The 22,744-nt window shown below is 40.9% G+C and overlaps 1 protein-coding gene across 7 annotated transcripts in view; it reads left to right on the top strand.

Annotated features, from left to right (window-relative positions):
* LOC115454457 overlaps positions 1-22,744 on the top strand; it is a 31,837-nt gene that overhangs the window by 5,394 nt on the left and 3,699 nt on the right. For 3 of the 7 annotated variants that reach the window (XM_037444234.1, XM_037444233.1, XM_037444235.1), the window contains exons 3-24: positions 38-309; positions 1,991-2,038; positions 4,135-4,257; positions 4,658-4,834; positions 5,196-5,280; positions 7,170-7,247; positions 8,641-8,740; positions 8,928-9,081; positions 9,405-9,529; positions 9,808-9,901; positions 10,164-10,262; positions 11,630-11,734; positions 12,067-12,236; positions 12,442-12,547; positions 12,644-12,903; positions 13,105-13,256; positions 13,705-13,837; positions 14,210-14,293; positions 14,676-14,930; positions 20,203-20,334; positions 20,631-20,798; positions 22,444-22,556. In XM_037444234.1, coding sequence (XP_037300131.1) covers positions 38-309; positions 1,991-2,038; positions 4,135-4,257; positions 4,658-4,834; positions 5,196-5,280; positions 7,170-7,247; positions 8,641-8,740; positions 8,928-9,081; positions 9,405-9,529; positions 9,808-9,901; positions 10,164-10,262; positions 11,630-11,734; positions 12,067-12,236; positions 12,442-12,547; positions 12,644-12,903; positions 13,105-13,256; positions 13,705-13,837; positions 14,210-14,293; positions 14,676-14,930; positions 20,203-20,334; positions 20,631-20,798; positions 22,444-22,556 — 3,033 coding nt within the window. Of the gene's footprint in view, positions 1-37; positions 310-1,990; positions 2,039-4,134; positions 4,258-4,657; positions 4,835-5,195; positions 5,281-7,169; positions 7,248-8,640; positions 8,741-8,927; positions 9,082-9,404; positions 9,530-9,807; positions 9,902-10,163; positions 10,263-11,629; positions 11,735-12,066; positions 12,237-12,441; positions 12,548-12,643; positions 12,904-13,104; positions 13,257-13,704; positions 13,838-14,209; positions 14,294-14,675; positions 14,931-16,004; positions 19,503-20,202; positions 20,335-20,630; positions 20,799-22,443; positions 22,557-22,744 lie in introns of those variants that run through there. The other 4 variants (XM_037444228.1, XM_037444230.1, XM_037444229.1 and 1 more) reach the window with 4 other exon arrangements.

Below are 22,744 nucleotides of genomic sequence, written 5' to 3'. Positions count from 1 at the left end.
ATGCCACAAACACATTTAACAAAATTGTCTCCTTCAGGCGTTACAGAGAAGGCTCGTATACGTCATCGCGTCCGCCTCGGCCTGACGACAAGGAGCGTCGCGGCGACGAGCGCGGCCGGCGCTACAACACGATCGAGCGCGACCGACGCTACGACGACGAGTGGGACGGTAGCCGCAGCCGCCGCGGCGACCGGCATCGCGACCGCGACCGCGACCACGACCGCGACCGCTACGGCCGCTACCGCCCGATCGACCCCACCAGGAAGCACGGCAACCTGAGGAGGGACAGGGAGGAAGACAGAAGGCGAGGTCAGTTTTACAAAGTCCCAACATTTGTATTCACGGAGCGACATCGGTTGGGAATTATATGATATTTTTAGCCTTTAAGTGAAATGAGCTACTGCGAACAGGGTACAAGTAATGGTTTGTGGTAACTGGTAACCGTCGCTTATGCTATGTCAGCTGCGGCGCGAACCAAGTAGATTCCTTGTTTTAGTCAGCATAGTATTTTTATTCATGACTTGTCGTTATGTATGTAAAAATATCAATGCAATCAGCACAATAACGCTGAAAGTGACAACAGCATAAACGCGGTACTTTACATTTTACTGGGTTAAGGAAAACATTCGTGTTACGTCATCGAGAGAGTGTCGGTTCTTCCATACGATAATTATTTCACATCACCGGCCGCCTGTCTGACTTTATCTCGCTCTAGAAGATCCAATCCCAGACAAATTGTGTTCTATTCTATTTTGTTTCTAGATCTTTCTAAGAGATTAAAAAACTTTTAGAAAGATCTAGAAACAAAATAGTTTTGTCCTCTATTCTTAACTCCCCGAGTCGCCAGTATTCGAGACGTGACAGGCCGACTGCTTGTTTGTTACAACACATTGAGTGATGAAACGATGCAGACGGCCTTGTAATTAACACGTTATTAATTATCGCATAGGTGCAGTTTTTGTACTCGATTTGATTAGGAAAAACTGAAAAGATTGCATATTTACAAAATTGACTAGAGTTATAAACAATGTTGGTTTATTATGTGATGTTATTTTGTGTTGGATTGCTTGGTTTGACAAAAAGCCAAGTTAGAAAATCCGGTTGAGTCGATAGCAGTCTTCGTTGTGGTCAAGTTTTTTACTATCGCCCATTGATTTACCAACAAAAGGAAGCCGGGTGTAGCGAAAAATGATTTCGAAAATAAAACAAAGAATCTTTAAGACGAAACTAAATACCACTATGGCGGAACAATGTTTGTGACGTCAGTATACGCGACCGCAATACAAATCATAAATTAGCGAATTTCCATACGTGCCACACAATAAGACAACGTCGTCTATGTTATGAACTGAAATAACACGCATAAGCTTCGGAATAGGGATAAATTTTCATGACCTTATGGAAATAAAATAAAACTCCATTTATTGTTTTTGTATAAATAAGAACACATCATCACTATTGTTTTCATCAAATTACCACGTATTTTTTCTAGTGTCATAAGTTACTATCATATTACAATATTTATTTATTGTATTTTAGCAATGACAACCTTATAAGGATTCTGACAACACTGTTGATTAAATAAAGATCACTATAAACATTGCGTCTGCGCCGAGGCTGCGTTATCTGTTGCAGAAAACCCGCATGACCTGTGACGTTACAACAGCTGATATTTCCTTGCACTTGATTATTTTGTGAATTCCCGCTTATATATCTTTATGTCAGTAAGGTGTTCTCCTGTTCCACTCTCCATAATGATGACGTCACTTCTGCATCATGACCCGTTTTTCTTTTTATCGATTACCCCTTTCACCAGATATGTTAGACATCTAACATTAGGTTTTGAGTTCTTTAAGTGGTAATAATCTTGTAATGTTTGGCGATTACAAACTATTAAAAATAGAAGACGCAACCCTCCTTATATGTATGTATGTATGTTTATATATTTTGTTGTAGATTAACACGTTTAAATATTTATTTATTTTTTCAGTTGTGACGTTTTCGAGCGATGCAAAAACTAATGATTGTAACAGAGAAGGTACAGATGTGGACTTTATGCCTGGGTGTGGAACTCATGTACTCGCACACACACTATAATATATATGCATGATTTTTCACAACACTACACATTCTTCTATATTTATTGCATACTAACTATATTTTCATTATACATACATTATATTTCAATACGCTATATTTTTCTCTTTTTCAAGTTCGTCCAAAGGTCAAAATACATTTTTGTTTTTTTTTTATTTCATTGTTAAAGCAACTTAACAAATTAAATAAATTAGGGTGAGCAGAGTGTATGTCTTCATTGCGAATGATTTGTTTATTCACCTTTTGTTAAAAATCATGCTATCATAATGAAAAGAGTGAGTTTTTGTGAATTGTTTTAATTTATTGACAAAACAAACTTATACATTAATTCAAAAGACAATTTATGTGTATTTCTGTTCGGGCTCGAAGGATACAAACATAAGTTCTATAGATTAATACGTACACTATTATTTCGCGCAAGCCAAGCAAAAAATATTTGAAATTAATATATTTTATAATAGCCTTAAATAGTGCATATTTGCCATGAAATTACAAGACATATAAAAAACTAGACCCATTTTTATTCGGAGCCACATTTATCGACTTAGTGTCGTTATTACGTTGTATACATAGTCCTATGTGGGTAATTATCTATGCACAATTTGTCTACTGCATATATTTCAAGGGAACTGGGTATTGTTTTTAGTTGAATGATTTTTCAAGTTTCGTATCCGAGATGTTTCAAGGAGACTATTGCTAATATATCGGTATCAATAATTTTTTATTTTCTTTTAGAATATCAAATGCGGATGAGTAATATGCATAAAATCTCATTCTCAGTAAAGAACATACGTTAAGTACTACAGAGCTGTTTTCGAAAAAATACTTTTAATTTTTTAATAGTAACTTAGCGTTAAAATTTCATTGATGACGTGGCAACTATTGTTTGTTTTTACTACTGATGGCATAAATAAGCTGCAGTTCATCAATCAAGAATAAACGCCTTTAATTAAATAATAAAAATAGTCAGAAAAACCTGTGTGTTCTGTTGTGATTCACTGGCACCGTTGTGTTCTGGCACTTTTGCGAGACATAACTTTAAAGACCATATTTTTAGCTTAAAATATAGCCTTACGCATAGTTTTAGGGTGTTGAAATGAGTAGGGATATACTATGTTAGTTATACTGTTGTTATGTATGTTCAAAAAAACACGAAACGAGAATCCCTCTCGTATCAATGTGATTGGTCGAGAGACAAACATGTGACTCACGTGTCGGGCCCACGACCGTGTCGTGTTTATTGTGCCACATTCGATGGGGGATGGTTCCTGTTGTTACTGTTAATGGATAATAGTGGCGCTTAGTAGTACAGCAGAGATGAATAATGTTCATTCATTTGTGACAAACTCAGTTATCAACAAAGTGTCATCAATTGATATTGAAAGATAGTCGCAATGTATCAACTGATAACGCGCTGCTAATGTATCATCGTATCGAAACAGACTACCGGGTTTTGATTTACCTAATTTCAATCAATGTCAACAAACAAAATGTTACGCAATGTTTTAACAAGAGTGTAATAGATTAATTTTATTCGTGTGGTCAGATTTTATATAACTGCTCATTATATAAAAAATAGGAGAGGATATTTTGGAAATATATGGATACTGTGGTGGACTTAGAGTTCTGACTATGTGAATTTAACCCATCCGGCCGCTTACCACGACTGAGAGTCCATAGTATTAACAATGGTTTTAAACCGTGTGGATATTAATTCAATTTATTCTGAGCTGCATACTTTATCTCTTATTACACTTTACAGTTCTTATAACAACTGATAAGCGAGCCAAAGAGAGAGATTGAGTTATGACTCATCTGCTAGTCATATCTCCTGTTATAGGGCATCGTTGATCACTTACAATAGGGTGAAAGTCTCTGCTATTTTTCAAATAAAATTGTATGTGATCACAGCGTTATGAGCACCATACCAGATGACTCATGGGCGATACCAATCTTAAGATATACGATGTTTTAGGCGTTCGGCAATTTTATCGAACAAACGGAGACAAAGATACCATCTTAACTGTGTGTTGTTAGCAGGCGATCAGTTCTCGTCGCCGTCGCGGCCGGACTCGCGCGAGGCGACCGTCACCGACGACGACCTCACCGAGTCGCGGCGACGCTCGCGCCGGCAGAGGACCGCGGACCCCTACTACGATGGTGGGTACCACTACCATATACATACTCAGAAATCATTATTGCCGAATGGTACAGCTCTCAACGCGTATGGACATTTATATATCCTGATATTTGTAATAGTTTACATGAGGCAGTAGTGAGACACCCATTTTTCGCTAGCTATATAAGGTTGCATGGTAACGTGCGTTTTCATTGAAGATTTCCGAGGATATATAGCAAGACTGTCAAACGTTGTAACATGTTGCGTTAATCCTTTTCGAAAAAGCTACGCTAAGAGAAGCTGGAAAAATGAAGTAGAAATATTTTTTAAGCACATCTGTTAGTTTCTTCGCACCTTTTCAAAATCTTTCACACTGTATCATGAAACATGTGGTAAATAAGAGATGTTATATAAAGGTGTGTGTATGTATGTATGATGCAGGTTACGGCGGCGGCGGGTACTCGGACCCGTACCTGGTGCAGCGGCAGCAGTACCAGTACTACGAGCACCTGCGCCTGACGGACCCCGCGGCCTACATGGCGCTGTACAAGCAGCTGATGGCGGGCCAGCCGGCGCCCGCGCACTACCCGCCCAACGTGCAGCGCCTCTACGGGGAGGGTATGTTGCACTACTGATTGTATAGCATCCGAAGGAGTATGCCGGTTTCTGTTCACTACCAGTAAACATGGTATATAAGTACAGAGAAATCCACATATAATGTCAATAATTAAAATCATGGCGTCTCTTGACAGCTATCCGAAATTAGAGATAAATTATTCCCTAAAGTGAAAATGAACCGATAACTATGAAATTTGATTTTTTTTAATCTATTTGATATGATCGAGGTACATGTTTGAGTTACCGGTCCCACGTCAGCTCATCCTAAATGAGTCTCTATAGCAGGTTACCACCAGGTGTACATTGCACAGTTGGTGTCTACCTCTCACCAGTCACCATTGTAAAGAGAGTGTCGGTGCAGGTTACTCGGGGCTGTACGAGGGCGAGGAGCGCGGCAGCGTGCACTCGGGCCGCTCCAGCACCACCGGCCTCAAGGGCAACGACACGTGAGTCTCCACACACCGCACCACCACCAGCGCCGCCTCACCCACCACATGTCACCACGTAGAGGACGCAAACATGCCACAACACTATACATGAAGATCTTACTAATAATCATATAATACTTTCTTAAACCTGTCAAAGTTATACGGGACTTATTTCCATACCTGTTCCACGTGCGAGAACGGCGTTTTCTTAGAATACGAGTCACACTGTGTACTTTCACCTATAAATGTACCAAATTTCATCCAAATGTGTTCAGCAGTTTCTTGGGTTACTTCGACAACATTAAAATCTTACACATTGTCACATTTATAATACCGACCCATATGTTGAAGTAGTAAGACGATACAATACTAATTATGGAACATATGCAACTATATCAATAAGGCACAAAATATGTAAGTCATTGTGTACCACACTGCTTTACCAAAGGCACAGTCACTACTATACAGGAAACAATATGTAATATACTGCGTTACACAACCTGTGTTGCTTTACATGGTCACAAGAATCACACTACTCCCGTCATAGCACACGTACACACAACGTATCGCACATCACTGTATTGCAGTCGTTTTATCATAACATGTTCATCTTGGAAGTTAGGGACCCACCATAACATGAATGACACATAAATCATAATACGCCATACACATAATGGGCGGCAAATATCTTGATAACATTACCGCGTAGTAGGGTTTTTGTACAAAAATGTAAGCTACATTGAGGTACAAAAAAGGTACCCCACCATGCGGTAGTGTGCTCAACTCGTGTGCCGGCTGTTAAACTGCATTTAGCTTTATTTGGCGGAAGCTTTATTTAACTACGTTCACATAGAAAATGTTCTATCAATTTGTTTGTATTAATTTATCACTCGCTTATATAACAATTAACAAACAATAGTCAAAAAAATATATGTTTAATGTCAGAAAAATCGACGGTAAAATATGTGCCGACACAGATGAAGTTGATTATGTATGTAAAAACGTTTACTGTGTGAATGATTTTAATTAACAGATAGACACATAGCACCCATCACAATAATAACTAACTTACATTCACATACATACATTACTAATGTATATAATGTTTTATACCATGTTATTTAAATGGCATTAACAGATAGTAACTCTGCAATTGTAAATTATTACTAAAGTAGGTGACTACATACAAAGCGAGCGATGTTATCAATATTTGTTCTAACTGTCGACGGGTTTCATTATGAAGAGTTTTGTTAATGTTATGTTGCCATTTAATTAACTTCAATTTAATACAATACAGGCTGATAAAATAAGAATCGTAATAAAAATATTATTTTGTGTTCATATATTGTATCAGCCTGTATACTGACGAGTGGCTTGTGCTTCATCACATTGCATATGCAGGCCGCGGCATACAAATAACAGCTCCATGCATCGCGCCATAACTAATGAACAGGCCGACACAATGAAGGCGACACTCGAGTGCTTACGGAATAAAAATTGACCATATATTTTTTAAAGGGTACGGAAAGAAAGGATTATAAAGTCAAAAACAGTTGACTAAGGGCCGGTTTTCAATCATGAGACAAAATTTATTGGTTGGATAAAGTGTATCACAAACGATTTAATAATGACAGCTGTATGTATATTTTTTTTCTTTGTCAGACTTTTATATTCAGTCAGGTTATGATTTATTCGATGGATAACTTATCCACGTCTAAAAAATTTGAAAAATTTTCTGGTATCCTATAAAACATAGTATTGGACAATTGGCAACGTGGCAAACGAGTAGTGGCATTTAATTTTTTTTATTCCGTGAGCACAATGAGCTCAGTTGATTTGGATACATCGGGTTCCATACTACACACGCCGGTGCATGGAGTTGTTGCGTGAGGTGTAACGGTGCGCAGGTACTACGGCGCGTACGCGCGCGACGCGGCCGGCTCGCTGCGGGACGCGCCGTCGCTGCGCACCGACCTGTCCGACAGGTAGGTGTTGCGCCCACTGGCGCCGGTGGCCGCGGTCTACTTGTTTACATATCAGTTGTAGACTTTCACTAATTTGTTCAAAAATTTTATTCAGTCCTCATAATATTAGCTGACATTTTTTATTGTAAATTACCAATTTTATATTTTAAGTTTTTTTTTTAATTTTCTTAAGAGTGTTAGTTTTGGGCGGTGAGCCCTGAATCCTAATGGAAATTCAAAGTAAAATTTCAGAAAAAAAAAAATTTGAATTGAAGCTGAGTGTATCTAAACATTTATACCATTGGCCACGGGCATACCTCTTCCTCGTAGGATATTAGTCGTTTGGCACGCTTGTAGACTGCAAGTATATGCTACAAGATGGATTAGGTTGATGTAGTGCCACTAAACTGATCTGTAGACAGCTGTTGCGAGAATTGGTGTAAGGCAATTGTGGCAGCTAATTACTAGTTTACTTACAATATACTTCGTGAAGGTAAGTTAATTTGTTTTACACAAAAGTTTATCGACCGATAGAGGCAAGAATATAGACTACAGTTTGCTTATTAACTGGCTATGACCCTAAACATGATCCTCACCGAATATGTTCATAAACATGCACTCTTTGCCTCAGTCATTTAAAACTATAAGGTGATTAAGACAAATAGACCGTTACACAAGGATTGCATGATGCTACACCGGAAACGTGATCGTTCTGTTATATTCTCGCCTCTATAATGCGAGAAATGTGGTTCTGTAAGATATTTTTAATGTGTACTTTGCATGATGCTAAAAGAGCATATCAATATCCATTTTTTCATAGACATGAACAATAACTAGTATTCATTCCATTGGCATTCCCTCATAGCATGGATCAATAATATCATTTATATGGATGGCGGTATGAGCCACAAAAATATTGATGTTGAAACATTGAGTACTTGTATAGAAATTCACTGTATAGTTGCTATACACAGTTCTAAAGCGAAAGAGGCAAGTATTTGTTGTGGCAGTATTAATATAGCTTCATGTATATACTGAAGTTCATGCAATAGTAAGTTTGAGTCTGTCAATCTATTAAGATTTTCTTGATTTGAAAATCTTTTGTTTTGAATTCAAAATCTCCCTCTAATTTATTACAATCGTTCCTGATTTTGAAACCAGATGCATATCGGGTTTACATCTTTAATATGCTATCAAAGTAGATAATCGATTGCAATTATTTTATGCTATTTCTCCTATCCGTTATTGTTGTCGCCTAACTTGCATATTTTTTAATTCTAAAGACCTCTAAACTGCCAAAATTAAATAGATCCGTAGAAATTATTGTTTAAAAAGCGATGATTAAATTACTTAATAAAAATGTGAATGTGTTGGATACTCTGGCGCGATGTTGATGTGGCGCGCGGTGTTGCAGAGACCTGAACACGGACGCGTCGCTGAACCTGCAGCTGGAGGAGTCCACGGTGCGCTCCGAGCGGATGACCCCGTACCGGTTCTCCACCGCGCATGTCAAGGTACACGTTAGGATCCGCACTCTAGAAACCTCAAGTACTTACATGTTTAAATTTAATCGATGCGTTCACTCCCCTTAATCTATGTAGTAGAATAACAATTGCTCGTCAATTCATAAAATTACATTCGATTTACTTGAAGTGTTCAATGAATGGTATTGACGGTCGGTGGTGTGTTCGTGTGTTGCAGGGCAGCATCTCGTCGCGGCACATCGTGGTGGTGCGTCCGTCGTACCCGGCGGACGGGCTGCCGGCCACAGTACAGGTGGTGTCGCTGAGCGCTGCGCTCGCGCACGACCCGCACGTCGCCGAGCTCGCCGCCTACCCGGGACCGCTCGTTAAAGGTAACCACACCATTAACTCGGTTAAAGAGTTTAGTAGTATAGAGCTAGACGAAAATGTGCGAGTGAGGCAAAAGCTTGGTCATTAGTCGACACCTCGTCTGTAGAAATACAAATTTAGTTCCGCTCGATTGTCTGAGTAGTATTCGTTTAAAAGAGCGTTTAATTTAATTGTTATTATTTGTTTTTATTTCATCGCTTGCTCAAAACATAGAAAAGGTCTATTCTAACATATTGCTATTACTATTTTAGTAGGCGTTAATGTAAACATAAATCGATATAAAATCTGAAGGTGTTTGTATTGACATGCGTTATGTATGGTGCAGGCGTGACGCACAAGCAGAGCGTGATGTCGTACTGCGCGGCGCGTGCGCGGGAGAGCTGCGCGCGCGACCCGCTCGGCCACGTGCTCGTGTGGCAGCTCCTCGCGCTGCTGCTCAAGCAGAACGGGGTGCGGACGGACACCACACACACCACACTACACACCGTACTCCACTAGATGAAATGCCAGATATGCAACATTGTATCTGCTTCCTTAAACTCGTGTGTCACGGTCAGCCTTAATCTACTTAGAGAAAGCTGGCATACGTATGGCAACGTACTGAAGACCTTAGTTTTTTATGGTCCACATAATTGAAATACGCAGTGATAACAAAACAACTGAACATATTAACTTTAAATAATTTAATGTGTTAGTAATTACATATATGTATGATTATATTTTTGTAGGTAGTGGTTGGTTCGGACATAGCTGAGCTGCTGATGAAGAACACGCGCGAGTATGAATACAAGCCAACGGCAGCGAAGAACAACGCGCACAATGGTAAACGTTATTCAGTTATATTATATATCCGTTATGTTTTGACTATTAATAATAATTATTATTTTAGCATGTATATTCTCAAAATCATAATTAGCCGTTACTACATGCAAACCAAGTTCGCGTCATATCACGTCACAAATTGTCATATAAGGTAAAGATCAAAATCTACAATTTGTTACCTTATGGTCTTATGTTTTAGAAATTAAATGCGATTTTTTGTATCATATTCTACCGAATTCTAAGTGAAAGTGATATTTTTCAGAGAGCCGCCGCGAGTCGTCTGTCTCGGGCGAGATGCGTGACGATGAAGCGAGAAGTTCTTCGCCGGACCAACCCTCGCTCTCCACATCCGATATAACCCGTGAGTGGAAATTTACTTAATGAAATATTTGCTAAGGAATGAGCTAGAAGTTAATATAAAAAGTGTTTTTTTACCCTAATCACTCCAGTGTGAAGGTTAACGTAATATACTTTTTCAAGCATGTTACAGAAAGATGAGTAAGTTTTCACGCTCAGCTATATGCATGATGCCTATCCTCTCAATGGTAAGGATCTTATAAAAAGATAAATAAAAGTAATACTTTGACGGTCTTTAGTAAAGAGAAAGGGCTGAAATTTGGCAAGTGGTATTTGTTGGTAAATTCAATGGCTCCATGCAACATCAACTTTATCTTTGTACTAGCTTTTGCCCGCGGCTCCGCCCGCGTTATAAAATTTTTCAGGCTAAAGTTTTCCGTTATAAAAGTAGTAGTTTCCCGGGAACCTATGTTCTTCCCAGGGTCTCAAACTGTCTCCATACCAAATTTCGTCTTAATACGTTGGGTAGTTTTTGAGTTTAACACGTTCAGACAGACAGATGCAGCGGGGGACTTTGTTTTATAATATATTTTTTAGAACTTTTAAAGTGGAACAATCCCGTCAGACATCATTGTTGCATTACTTTAACCGTTTACGCAGCGCACGCAACGGAAGCTCTCAAAACTAATAATTTTCCCCGTTTTTGCAACATGTTTCATTACTGCTCCGCTCCTATTGGTCAAAGCTTAATGATATATAGCCTATAGCACTCCAGGAACAAAGGGCTATCCAACACAAAAAGATTTTTTCAGTTCAAACCGGTAGTTCCTGAGATTAGCCATTACTGCTCCGCTCCTATTAGTCATAGCGTGATGATATATGACTTTGAGCACTCCACAAACAAAGGGCTATCCAACACAAAAATAATTTTTCGGTTTGGACCGGTAGTTCCTGAGATTAGCGCGTTCAAACTAACAAACAAACAAACTCTTTAGCTTTATATAATAGTATAGATATTATCTGTGGCGGTTAACATCTCACTTTAGCGGCGTGAAGGTTAACGCCACTGTAGAGGAACAGATGGTTGCGTTCCTCTATAGAGAGGGGGGTTCCCAGTCAGGCAGATGTTGCGCCTGACCGGCCTCGGCCCCTCCGACAGTTCCTATTTAGAGGTGGTATATGTGCTGCACGTCGCGCAAATTGTGCAAGCGTGATTCAGGATCGATGTCGCCGTCTATCGTGATATCACTGCAGTTGTGTCACTGCATCGATCCTCTTGCAGCTCCGGCGATGTTGACAAGATGGCGGTGTTGCATCGTTTGTACCGCCACGCCACAGTGATACAACTTCAGTTATTTGTTGTTCTAGTTCAGTCGAGCTATAGACAAAATCCATTGCAACATCATTACTGACTTACGATTACTATTCCAGATCAAGAGTCCCCGAGCTCTCCCGGACAGTCCGTGATGGATGAAAAGGCTGCCCTGGACAGGCTGCGCGAATTCCTCATCTATGGGAACCGGATGGAGGCGATAGGTAAACAGAAATAAACGTGTTTGCTATAATTGTTATACAGTTAAATGTGTAATCACTGCCATTGTGTCAGGAAGGCAATATTGTCTTCACCCATTTCTCAATAATGCTTTTGTATTTAATATACTTTTGTACGGTTTACGTATAATATAATTATATATTTTTTGATAGTTGATAGTGAAAATACTGTATTGTTGATTGATGTTGAGAACTCTCTTAAGCCGCTAAAAGTCGCGAGGTGGCAGCACGGTCGCAAGTCGACAATAATATTTGCGCGAGAAATGTAATGTGGTGTAATGAGTGTTGCAAGCTGAGTGTCGGTGTGTGGGCGGCAGAGTTCGCGATGTCGCGCGGGCTGTGGGGGCACGCGCTGCAGCTGGCCGCGCACGCGCCGCGCCGCACGCGCGCGCTCGTGTCCGCGCGCTTCGTGGCCTCGCTGCCGCGCGCCGAGCCGCTGCACACGCTCTACGCCGCGCTCGCCGGCGCCGCGCCGCCCGCCGCCACGGTACGCACTACACACTACACACTACACACTACACACCATAATATATACTAAATACTCAGCCAGACGTACATGAACAGTCATTGTAATATAATTCAAAAATGTTGTATCATTACTTAACATTTCAAAAATAAAAAAAACACGTTATAATTGTGTAAGTGTAAAACTTAATTAGATTTTGTTTCAAATGTATTAATTCGTGGCACAGTGCGTGGCGGACGAGCGGTGGGGAGACTGGCGTCCACACGCCGCCATCTTGCTCGCCAACGCGACCGCGCGCCCCGACCAGGACCAGCGCACGCTCACGCAACTTGGTCAGTACTACAATCTTAATAAGAACATTAAGTTAAATTTTCCGGTCTTTAGTACATAATGTATCTAAATAATATGATACTACTTATTTCCCGCAGGCGACAGTTTATCCTCCCGTGGGTTGCTATACTCGGCGCAATTCTGCTACCTGTCGGCGGGTGTGCCGTGGGCGCGACACCCGTTGGCCCCGCTGGCGCCGGCCGGCCCGACACCCGCCACGCCGCGCCTGTCGCTGTTGCTGGCGGACCCCAAGATGACCACACTGGCCCAGTTCGCCACCAACACAGCTATCTTCGCCACCGAGATATACGAGTACGCGCTCTCGCTCAATCAGGACTATGTCATCACTGAGTTACAGGTAAATTGATAAGTTTCTTTTTAAATGTTACTTTATTATAATTTATACTTAACTACTAGTATATTTATTAAAAGGACTAATACAAAGCGTAGTGTAAGAAAGGACTGAGCGTTGGGATGTTGCTATTTTCATTGACTGCAAGAAATAAATGAATAAAGCTGTTGGTGGAGCCATACGGTTGCTGATACTGTGCGTTGTCAGGTGTACAAGCTGCTGATGGCGACGCGGCTGGTGGACGCGGGGCTGTACGAGCGCGCGCTGGGCTACGCGGAGCAGGCGGCGCGAGCGCTGACCCGCGCGCCGCAGCACTACTCGCCCGCGCTCGCCTGCAGCCTCGCCGAGCTTGCCGACAGGTACGCACGACCCATGTACTGATCTGCGCGTGACCTCCGACAAATATCAACGAACGTTGACGTAGTGACCTTGTCGATATTACGTTATCGATATGACCATCCGGTTAAACTTGGAATATTTTTTTTTTTTTTAATAAATTCGATACAAAATAAAAATATTGCGAAAAAAAATATTTAAATAGTGCGAGTAATGTGAATAGCTCGTACTGGTCGTGTGCGGGGCGTGCGTGTGCGAGCGGGACGGTGGGGCACACCCGTCTCTTACTCCACCACGCGATTCCTCAGAGCTCGCGCGCGACTATGTATTACGAGCAGAGGATGTGAATAACCGCTAAATCTCACTATACTTAGTTTGCTACATAACCAGTTGAAATTCACCGCACAAAATCGTTAAGTCCTAAGAACTAATTTTAATTATGTGAACTGATAAATGTTGATATTCCCCAAGGTTGAAGTACCACGACCCGACGCTGCAGGAGGACCCGCCGCTGCTGGACGAGGGTCCCGAGAGCGGCGAGCCATCCCCGCGACACCACCAGCAGTGGCTCGATGACGTCAAGAACGTCGCGCACATGCTCAACGTATGATCTTTAATAATACAAATAAGAAAGTTTGTAAAGGCTTCCAACTTTCATTTATGAGTTATTCTAGTGTAAACAACTATACATCGAAAAATACATTTTGTTTAGGCTTTACAGTTTTATTTGTGACGTTCTTAAATCTATAAGGTTTGCAGAAAAGATACTTTAACGAGCTGTACTTTTTGCTAAATGATTGAATACATTAATAAACACCCTGTATACTGATATTAAAATCTTGTAAAGTGTAGAATAATTGCACGATATTGTAATATATTTTCCTATTGTTTATATGTATTTGTCTAAATATTGGCATGCAGTATTAATATTCGAGTGAGTTGTGTAACTAACATGTGTGCGCGTGCGCATGCGCAGGCGGAACAGTCCGCGTCGCAGGTGACGCCGCAGCACCAGCCCTACGGCTACGCGCAGAACCAGCAGTACGCATGGGGAGACCAGGTCAGTTGTGCGACACATTGTGAACTGTAATACAGCTCTTTTTTGTTTGTATTTGAACGGCGAGATAAGCATGCCGCTCGCCTGATGGTAAGCGACACAACCGCGCATAAACATAACATCATACAGCGCCGCTCAGCTTGAAGATGTTAAACCTCATAATATCCAGTAATTACGCAGGCTCCAAAGGCTAAAATAGTACAAAAGTGTAGTTGACTTAAGTTGCTTGTATTTCGTTTTTCTTCTTTCTAGTCGTCCTGTAGTAGTGACGGTCTGAGCCGTAGTGGCCCTTTGAGCGAACGATCAAATTAGTCATAATGAGATGAGAACAATATCCAATGAGTGTGTTTATATTATTTTTAAGAGATCATTCTGTACCCGCCAGGCGCAACAGTACCAACAACCGGTACAGCAGACGTACGGCGAGCCCACAGAAGAGACGCCGGACTACGCGGCGCAGTACTATAACCAACAAGTGCCGCAAGTGCCGCAACAAGTCCCGCAACAACACGCGCAGCAGGAGCCCGAGCAGCCCGCCTACCCGACGTACGGCGAGGACTGGCACCGGACGGAAGAACACCACGCGCAGTCCTACGCGGACCCGTACTGGCAGGGGGACAACACCTACGCATATGGGGAGGTAAGTGAGCGCCTTAGCGGGGATGCGATAGGATATAATGGCATTGTCAAAATGCTAGGTAACGCAAGTGGTTCTATTGAGGGTTATAAATAGACAGGGTTCCGCGTATCGGTGAATTTAAAATAATAAAACATGTTGTGGAATGGCCTCGTAAAGTCTTTATTTAATTTCAGTATATTTCCAATATTAATAATAAAATGGAAAATCAAGGTCAGAGAATTGTTCGTTAACTACACAGAAAAATAAGGTCGATAAAACATACATTTAGTTTATAATTAGAAGAATTAAATTTAGTATCAAAAGATAACTTTGCCACTTGTTTTAACGTCATTCAAGTTATATGCATATTTTGACTCGATATTACAGCAAATAGGACTTGTCAATATTAAATTGTTTGAAGTGTGTGTAGCAATCATCAATCCAATGCTGATGGTCATTGCAGGCGTGTGTCATGATCATCAACACAGCATTTTTGTCATTGTACTTGAAATTGTCCGCTAAAGTCAACGAGCGTGCGCGAGGCTTTACGCTCAGTTACGGGACATGACGGCAGAAGAGTTTCATATATAACTAAATATTATATTATAATACTCGACCGACCCTAGCAACCAAAATGGCATAATTCGCCCGTTAAAGGAATCTATACTTAGTATATTATTTGTTTTGCGCTGCATCACCCATAGTACAAAGAAAAGAGGAGTATTGTTATTTCATTGATATATATAAAATCTCATTTTATTAACCAAATATAAAAGCTAAGGGTATTTTTAATAGGTTGAAAATATATAAGCATAAAAACTGTAGCCCCGCGCCGTCATGGTCCGTCAGTGAGGTCAGTAGACGCCGCGCCGCGCCGCTTGCCATCGCTAGCGAGTCATCTCGCTCCACTTTATTCATTTGTGTGCGTTCCGTACCGAGAGGGAGCGACCGACAACATCACTACACATGTTGCAATGTTGGAAATATGTGGGCATTTTTTATTTCTTGCTATGGGCAGTAAAATATTCTGTCATACCGTCCGCCTCGTGACCGTTGCAACGTGTGTAGTGTGTGTAATGTATTGTGTGGGGGCAGCGAGCCGCACGCCCGACCCGCGGCGGGCCGGCCCCCGTCCCCGGCCCCGCATCGGTCCCGTCCCCCGCGCCCGCGCCGCCCCTGCCCGCGCCAGCGCCCGCCGCTCCCCCCGCGCCGCCCGCCGCCCGCGCCCCTCCCGCGCCCAAGTCCGCCGACGCGTTCGAGCTGGTAGAATTCCACCGGTCACCAGCGCTGCGTCGTAGAATACACCCCAAGCCGGATGCCATCAACGTGGGCTTCGCTGAAGACAGCTTCCGAGCGCCCACCACCCGACAGAGGACGGTGTCGCGCGGTAGTAGCGTCGACTCTGCCGGCAGCAAGTCTTCCCTAAAAAAGATGCAGCTCTCGGATCTCGACATTCAGATAGCGCACAGTCCACAACTAGGCACGCCGGCCCGTCCGGACAAACCGAAAACTATGTACTCGACGGAAAAAACGCCGTACGGGCGCGTTATATCGCACACAGTAGATTCGTGGGCGCGGCAGACGGTGCACGTGAAAGACGGCGTGTACAAACCACTGATATTCGGCGGCACATATCCCATAGAGGTGCCGGCGTCGCCGCCTGAACAGCCCGTAAATACGATACCACATGTTGACGTAAAGAGCACTTTGGATCCGGAGACGCATCGCCGCGAGCTGCGAAAGACCATAGAGAAGAGCCTGGACAAGTTCGAGGAGATGATGTCCAAACGCTCGCTGAGTACGGACGCGCGGCGCAAAGCGTTCGGCAAGCGCACCGTGCAGACGTTCGACATCGACGCGCCCGCGGAGCTGGTGGCGCTGGAGCGGCGCGCCCGGCGCGACCCCGACCACAAGTGCTACATGTCGGGCCCGACCACGTTCGACATCGACGAGCCCGTCTCCTTCATATAACGCGCGCGCACGCGGACTCGTCAAGTCTACACTCTGTGATACATAACGATCTGATTTTAAATTATTTACATGTTGAAAAATATCAAAATGTTGAAAAAAATCGATTTAGTGTCGGCAGCGGATTTCGTCAAATTTAATATTTGGTATATTCGCAGACGGTGGCGTTTTTCGGTAATTATTTTGTTTATTATATTATGTAATTTCTAAAAAATTGGAATAGAGTTTTTCTCTAATTCATATTATTGGCGTCTGGCGTCCGTTGCCGATTTTATTCATGACAATTTGTTAGCTTTTATATATTAGTTGTATTTTGTTTATGTTATCGGTGTTATTATTGTTGTAGCTCTAAATAGGCGATATATTATTGTTTAGAAAATACGTGTGATTTTTATGTCGTACAAATCATAGAAACTGAAGTAAGGAACCAGGTCGAATAACAGAGGGAGAATGGTGATCAATAAATATTTACAAAATATTTAAAAAAAAAAATTGCATCTCTAAATATGGCATAGAATCCAACTGAAAGTGAAACATGGAATACAAAATATTTCGAAGACAACATGCAACAAGAACAACGTCACATACTCTATTGAAAAACCTGAAGCAAACCGTTATTACAAGAGATCCTAAATATCACGGAGTACGAGAGGACGTCACATGTTACGACTTATTACCAATAACGACACACGACACGCGCGCATTTACATCATAACAGACACGCTTTCACGAGTGTGCTTTGTGTTGTTATGTTTAACGTAGGCGTCAGTGGCGACGTTAGAGACGAGTGGCGGGCGCGGCGGACACTACTTGATCTCTTTCATAAAGAGGGGTAAACACGACTCCAAGGGAGGAAAAGGAGTCATTTAGATTGAGATTATTGCATTATGGACAAACCGATTTTTTCTTCAAATTATGTTATCTTCTAATCAAATTGTGTTATCTTTATTTTATTAGTAATTAAATGACGAAACTGACTATAAATCGCCATCTGTAATATGAATTATAAAATGAGGCACGAGATATGCCCGTCACCCTGAGGCTAGGGTGTTATCCAATAAATGCTTCGTGATTTATAAATTCATGACATTATTATCTTTACATAGCAATACAAAACAGTCCAATTATCTAAATAATCTCAATCTAAAACAATATATATTTTCACCCCTTAGGTTCGACCCGTTTTACTCTCGGGTTGCATTTTTCTTTAAACCAAAGTTATAACCAGTGGGGCTGTCGGGCCGGGCGCTGCACGCTCTAACGATGCCACTGCGCACTGTTTTGTTTCATTTCTTTTAGTGCATTTTAGATGGAATATTTTTAGTGAATGCTATTGTTTTATTCGTGAATCTCATATCATATCTTCTGAAACTAATGAAATTTTTCACCTTTTTTTTATTCAAATTGATGTTTTGTTTCCTATTTTCGCTTACATGAACAATTTTCACACGTGATGTGTAATTATTGCAACATAAAGTTACACAGTGCAAGCTACTAACTTGACATTGTATAGTCACTGCTATGGGTTACTCGCATGTAGCTCGACTTGCTCCTGCCGTCTCTTAATGATGGATTGCGGAAAATGGGTGAATTTAACTGCCGAATTAGTAATGAAATGGTGCTAGGAAACGGGAAATATAAAAACGAAACTTTTATAGAATATGGTATTCTATATTGATCGTCTAGTGGTGATAAAACTACCATAGCCATACGATGTGACTGACCAGGTTAGTTCGCATGCTAGCTCGCACCGTGTAACCTCCCTAAAACTTTTACAGTTAGCGACAAAGGCGTGTAAAATTTGTTACAAATTGGATGGTACATATTTTTTTTTCGCGCGGTAGTCTTATAATGATGTTTTCAGAAGTTTATGAATTACCCACATTCAAAATAAACCCGAATACTTGTATGGAACCCTGTCCTGATACTTTGTTGTTATTTTTATTGTACTCTACCCCCTTACTTATTCCGCTTACATGCAGGGCGAAGAAACATCAAGTCTATTTCCGTCGCATGATGTTACAAACAACCCTAAAATTGCAATATGATTACAAATGATATTATTTTTGGGCATATATTTTATAAGCCCGAAAATAAAAGGAAATGTAATAGTGAACTCTTCAATAATATATATAAGTGAGGGGGTTTATTAACAGCATAAAACCTTGTATTCACTAGGCAATATTGCACTCGCAACACGTCACTTTCAACAAGTCTGATATTAAATGCCATTATGGCTGGATATCGATTGTAAAAAACCTAGCTGTATAACCTCACTACGAATCGCGTTCAGAGGGCAGCTGTATCACTAGTTCATTTTATTTTTCTCGTTTGTGGAAATTATTTTAGCTACACTGCACTAAGTTAGAATGGTCACAGTCTTGCCAGTATATGACCAGTTGTTGCCTAGTGTATGCAAGACATAATTTAACTCTCTATATGATTATTTTTTTACGTTACTTTGCTTTCTTACGTTAATTTTACGTACACTTATTAAGCACGCTTTCAACATATTTTTTCGGCGCTCAATTTGCATTCCTTCCCGCCGCACTGACGCCAAGATATCACGAAACGGTTTTTGCGTTGTTTATTTTTATTGCCACCTCATTGTTATTTATTTATTCCTATGATTTAACGCTCTCGCTTAATGTGCTTCACGAAACTACACGCGTCAGTAGAGATGTTAACTGTTAACTAGTCTGTACTAGATTAAAGGTGGCTATCCAAAAACGGACCGATAACTATTGCACATTGTTATGTGCTAGTGCTGAGACATTAAATAAGCTTCGACTTACATCTAAGTGCGACTCGAGCGTTCTTTTTATGAACTTGAAGCTATCATATACTAGAAATATATATTTTAATAGGGCTATGAAAATATTGATGATTCTTCGTTTAATTGTATGAAATTAAATCAAGTATAAACTATTTTTCTCAGTCGAACTTAAACAAAGTCAAAGTAACCTTCACAGAGGTTATGACAGAAACTTATCAAATGTAATTTAATCAAAAAGTCGAAGCAGATATCACGTTACGGCCGTTTTTAGAATGTCATTTTGCTCGTTATCCTTACCCCTAGTACTTACTTATAAATAGATCGATGGTTTAAGAATAACTTCAGATTACACGTTAGAATTAAGAAAATATTGACCAGAAAATTGTGATAAATTCGATGGCATCAACATGTACGCGTTGTTACGGCGGCTAGTATGGTCGGTCGCGTTGGGCCGTGATGGTATGAGTAGTGGTATCTTGGCCGCGGTGCGGGCCGGGCGACTGGCCCCGCGCGGGCGAGCGTAGTCGCGTATCGGTGGGCTTGCGGCAGGCGGGCGCGGGCGCGGGCGCGGGGGAGCGGCCCGACGGGGACGAGCCGCGGCCCACCATCACCATGCCCGGCGGCAACACCAGCGCCAACGCGTACGCTGACTACGATGACGACAGACCGCCTAGTACAGAGGTCAGTACACTCGCTTACTGTAAACCCAACTATAATACACGGATGGGAGCGACATGCTCCTCCTCCTGCCTGATTAATATCCTACTTAGAACTATGGACTAATCCCGATCATTGAAATATGCTTTGTTTATGTATACCTATATAAAAGTATTCTATGTTCTATATCCATACTAATTTTCAATATACTAAAATAAAACCTAATTCCCTTAATTCAATCCTGATGACAGTAAGTGTCTGCAGTTTTTTAACTAAATATACACTACTCATCTTCTTCAATTCCATCATGCTATCTTCAGCAAGCAGACGGCGACGCACCGGACTCGCCGAAGCAGAAGAAGTCGGAGGGCAAGAAGGAGGAGCAGTCGCGCGACGGCAAGGGTCGCGGCTGGTTCGGCGGCATCTTCACCAAGCTGTCGCTCCGCCCGCCCAACCAGATGATCCTGCCAGACGACAAGAACCCAACAGTGAGTCGAAAACAAGTGATTAAAGTACGCGACGTGCCCACCTTGATGTAGGCGTGGCGGGAATAGAAATAGGCGGGAATAAATCGCGAGCTCATGGAACCTATACTCCACATTTATTGACTCGTCATTCCTGTGGATTCAAGGACTAGCATAGGCTATTCCGCTGACTAAGTCGAGGGTAGTGGATTCGCGTTCAAACAGAGGAAGACTAGTATAATTTGGGTCACACGTGGCGGTAACTCGTATAATGTCTCCATACGATGCAAGTAACTGCACTGTTGTAACTATCATGCTAGATCGTATTGTTTAAACGAGTCGTAACGAAATATTTGCCATGATTCAGTGTTCATCCAACATAACCGAATAATTTGTCGTGGGCGTATTGTTCGTTTGTTATAGTCGAAAAAAGTAAAAAAAAATGTTTGAACACATTCTTATTCCCCTCGAATTCAATTGTCAATAATGACGAATGTATTTAGATTGATTTTAGTTTCAAAACGTTTCTAGTCATACTTAGTAATGTTTTTTGTGCATGAACAAATTCGATACCAAATGAAACACAATACTGATGAAATATTATATCAAATAATTCCTCGGGTTTTATACACAAGTTCAATGACAGAATGCAGATTTATAAATAAAAAAGTAAATTTAGTATTTATAATGTCTTTTATTCTCTCTCTCTCTTTTATAAATTTCCGTTAGAGGTGGTGTGCCATAACGTCAGCAGCGTCTACATAGCTATAGCAGACCGCTCATTATACATGCCTTCTCTGTCACTCACATGCCGTAGGTGACTTGCGTTCGTGCGCGAACAAGTCATGTTCTTTTCTATAATATATTTTAGTGAATAATATATTATGTTGATGGAACGCTAAACTTGTTTAATCCTTTAATATTATGTAAATTTTAGCCCATTTTCCCTACATGCCCATCTTTTGAGTTTATTATATTCTACAAAATATTAAATTATTTACTGTCTACAGAAAAATATCTGGTTAAAATATTGTAAATTATTTATATCAAAATACCGTTGTGATATGTTTTTTATATTCTATAAGTATCACATTGTACTGGCTCTATGTTAAAGTATTTAATATTATATGTATACATTGATATGTTTTATAGAATTTATCTATACTATGTATTACAGTGGGAGTAATAAACGAGTGGTATTTAGACAGAGTTTTATTGTACACTAATTTCTCTTGTAGATTTGTATGTAACATTTTCACAGCTTATGTTGACATAAAATATGGGAGTAAGGATATCAAATATGCTTTATGAAAAAAAAGCATCAAGTTATTTGGAATAATATGTAAATAGAATGCAGATATAGTAAAATTGATTTTGCCGATAAAATTCATGGGTACAAACCTAAGCATTAGCTAGCAAATAGTGAATACCCTAACTTTGTTCGCAAAATGTTTATTTTTACATCTAAGTTAAATATGAAAATAAATTGTGACATCACTACGTATTTACCAATAATTTTTTTTCGCCACATTTAAAGATATTTATATATTTTTTCTTGTACTTATATTTATATATTAGAACAATAAATTACCTATATTGGTACGTATGAGCTATATCAGTACAATCAGCGGTCATGACATTTCTTAAGTTAGCTATCTGATGTATGTAGATCGTGTGGGACGAGCAGAAGAAGCGCTGGCGCAACCTGGACGGCGACGGTGAGGAGACGGACCAGCCGCCGCCGCCGCCGCCCAAGATGGCGGACCTCGTGCAGCAGCTCAGGTGAGACAACGCGCCATTCCACTCCGTCTGCGAGGTTTACATTAGCACACAAACTTGCACAAGTCTAAAAACAAATTAATTCCCTATTTAGAGATACAGAAGCAAATATGGCCATGTTGGATACTTTAAGAAAACGTTCTCATGTTTTCAGTTTTATACTTCCGGAAATTCTGCAATGGATTTTTAAT

Source organism: Manduca sexta, chromosome 28, assembly GCF_014839805.1.
Source record: "Manduca sexta isolate Smith_Timp_Sample1 chromosome 28, JHU_Msex_v1.0, whole genome shotgun sequence".
NCBI classification, from domain to species: Eukaryota; Metazoa; Arthropoda; class Insecta; order Lepidoptera; family Sphingidae; genus Manduca; species Manduca sexta.
Note: the sequence above shows the minus strand (reverse complement) of the source record. Positions and strands in the feature narration are given on the sequence as shown.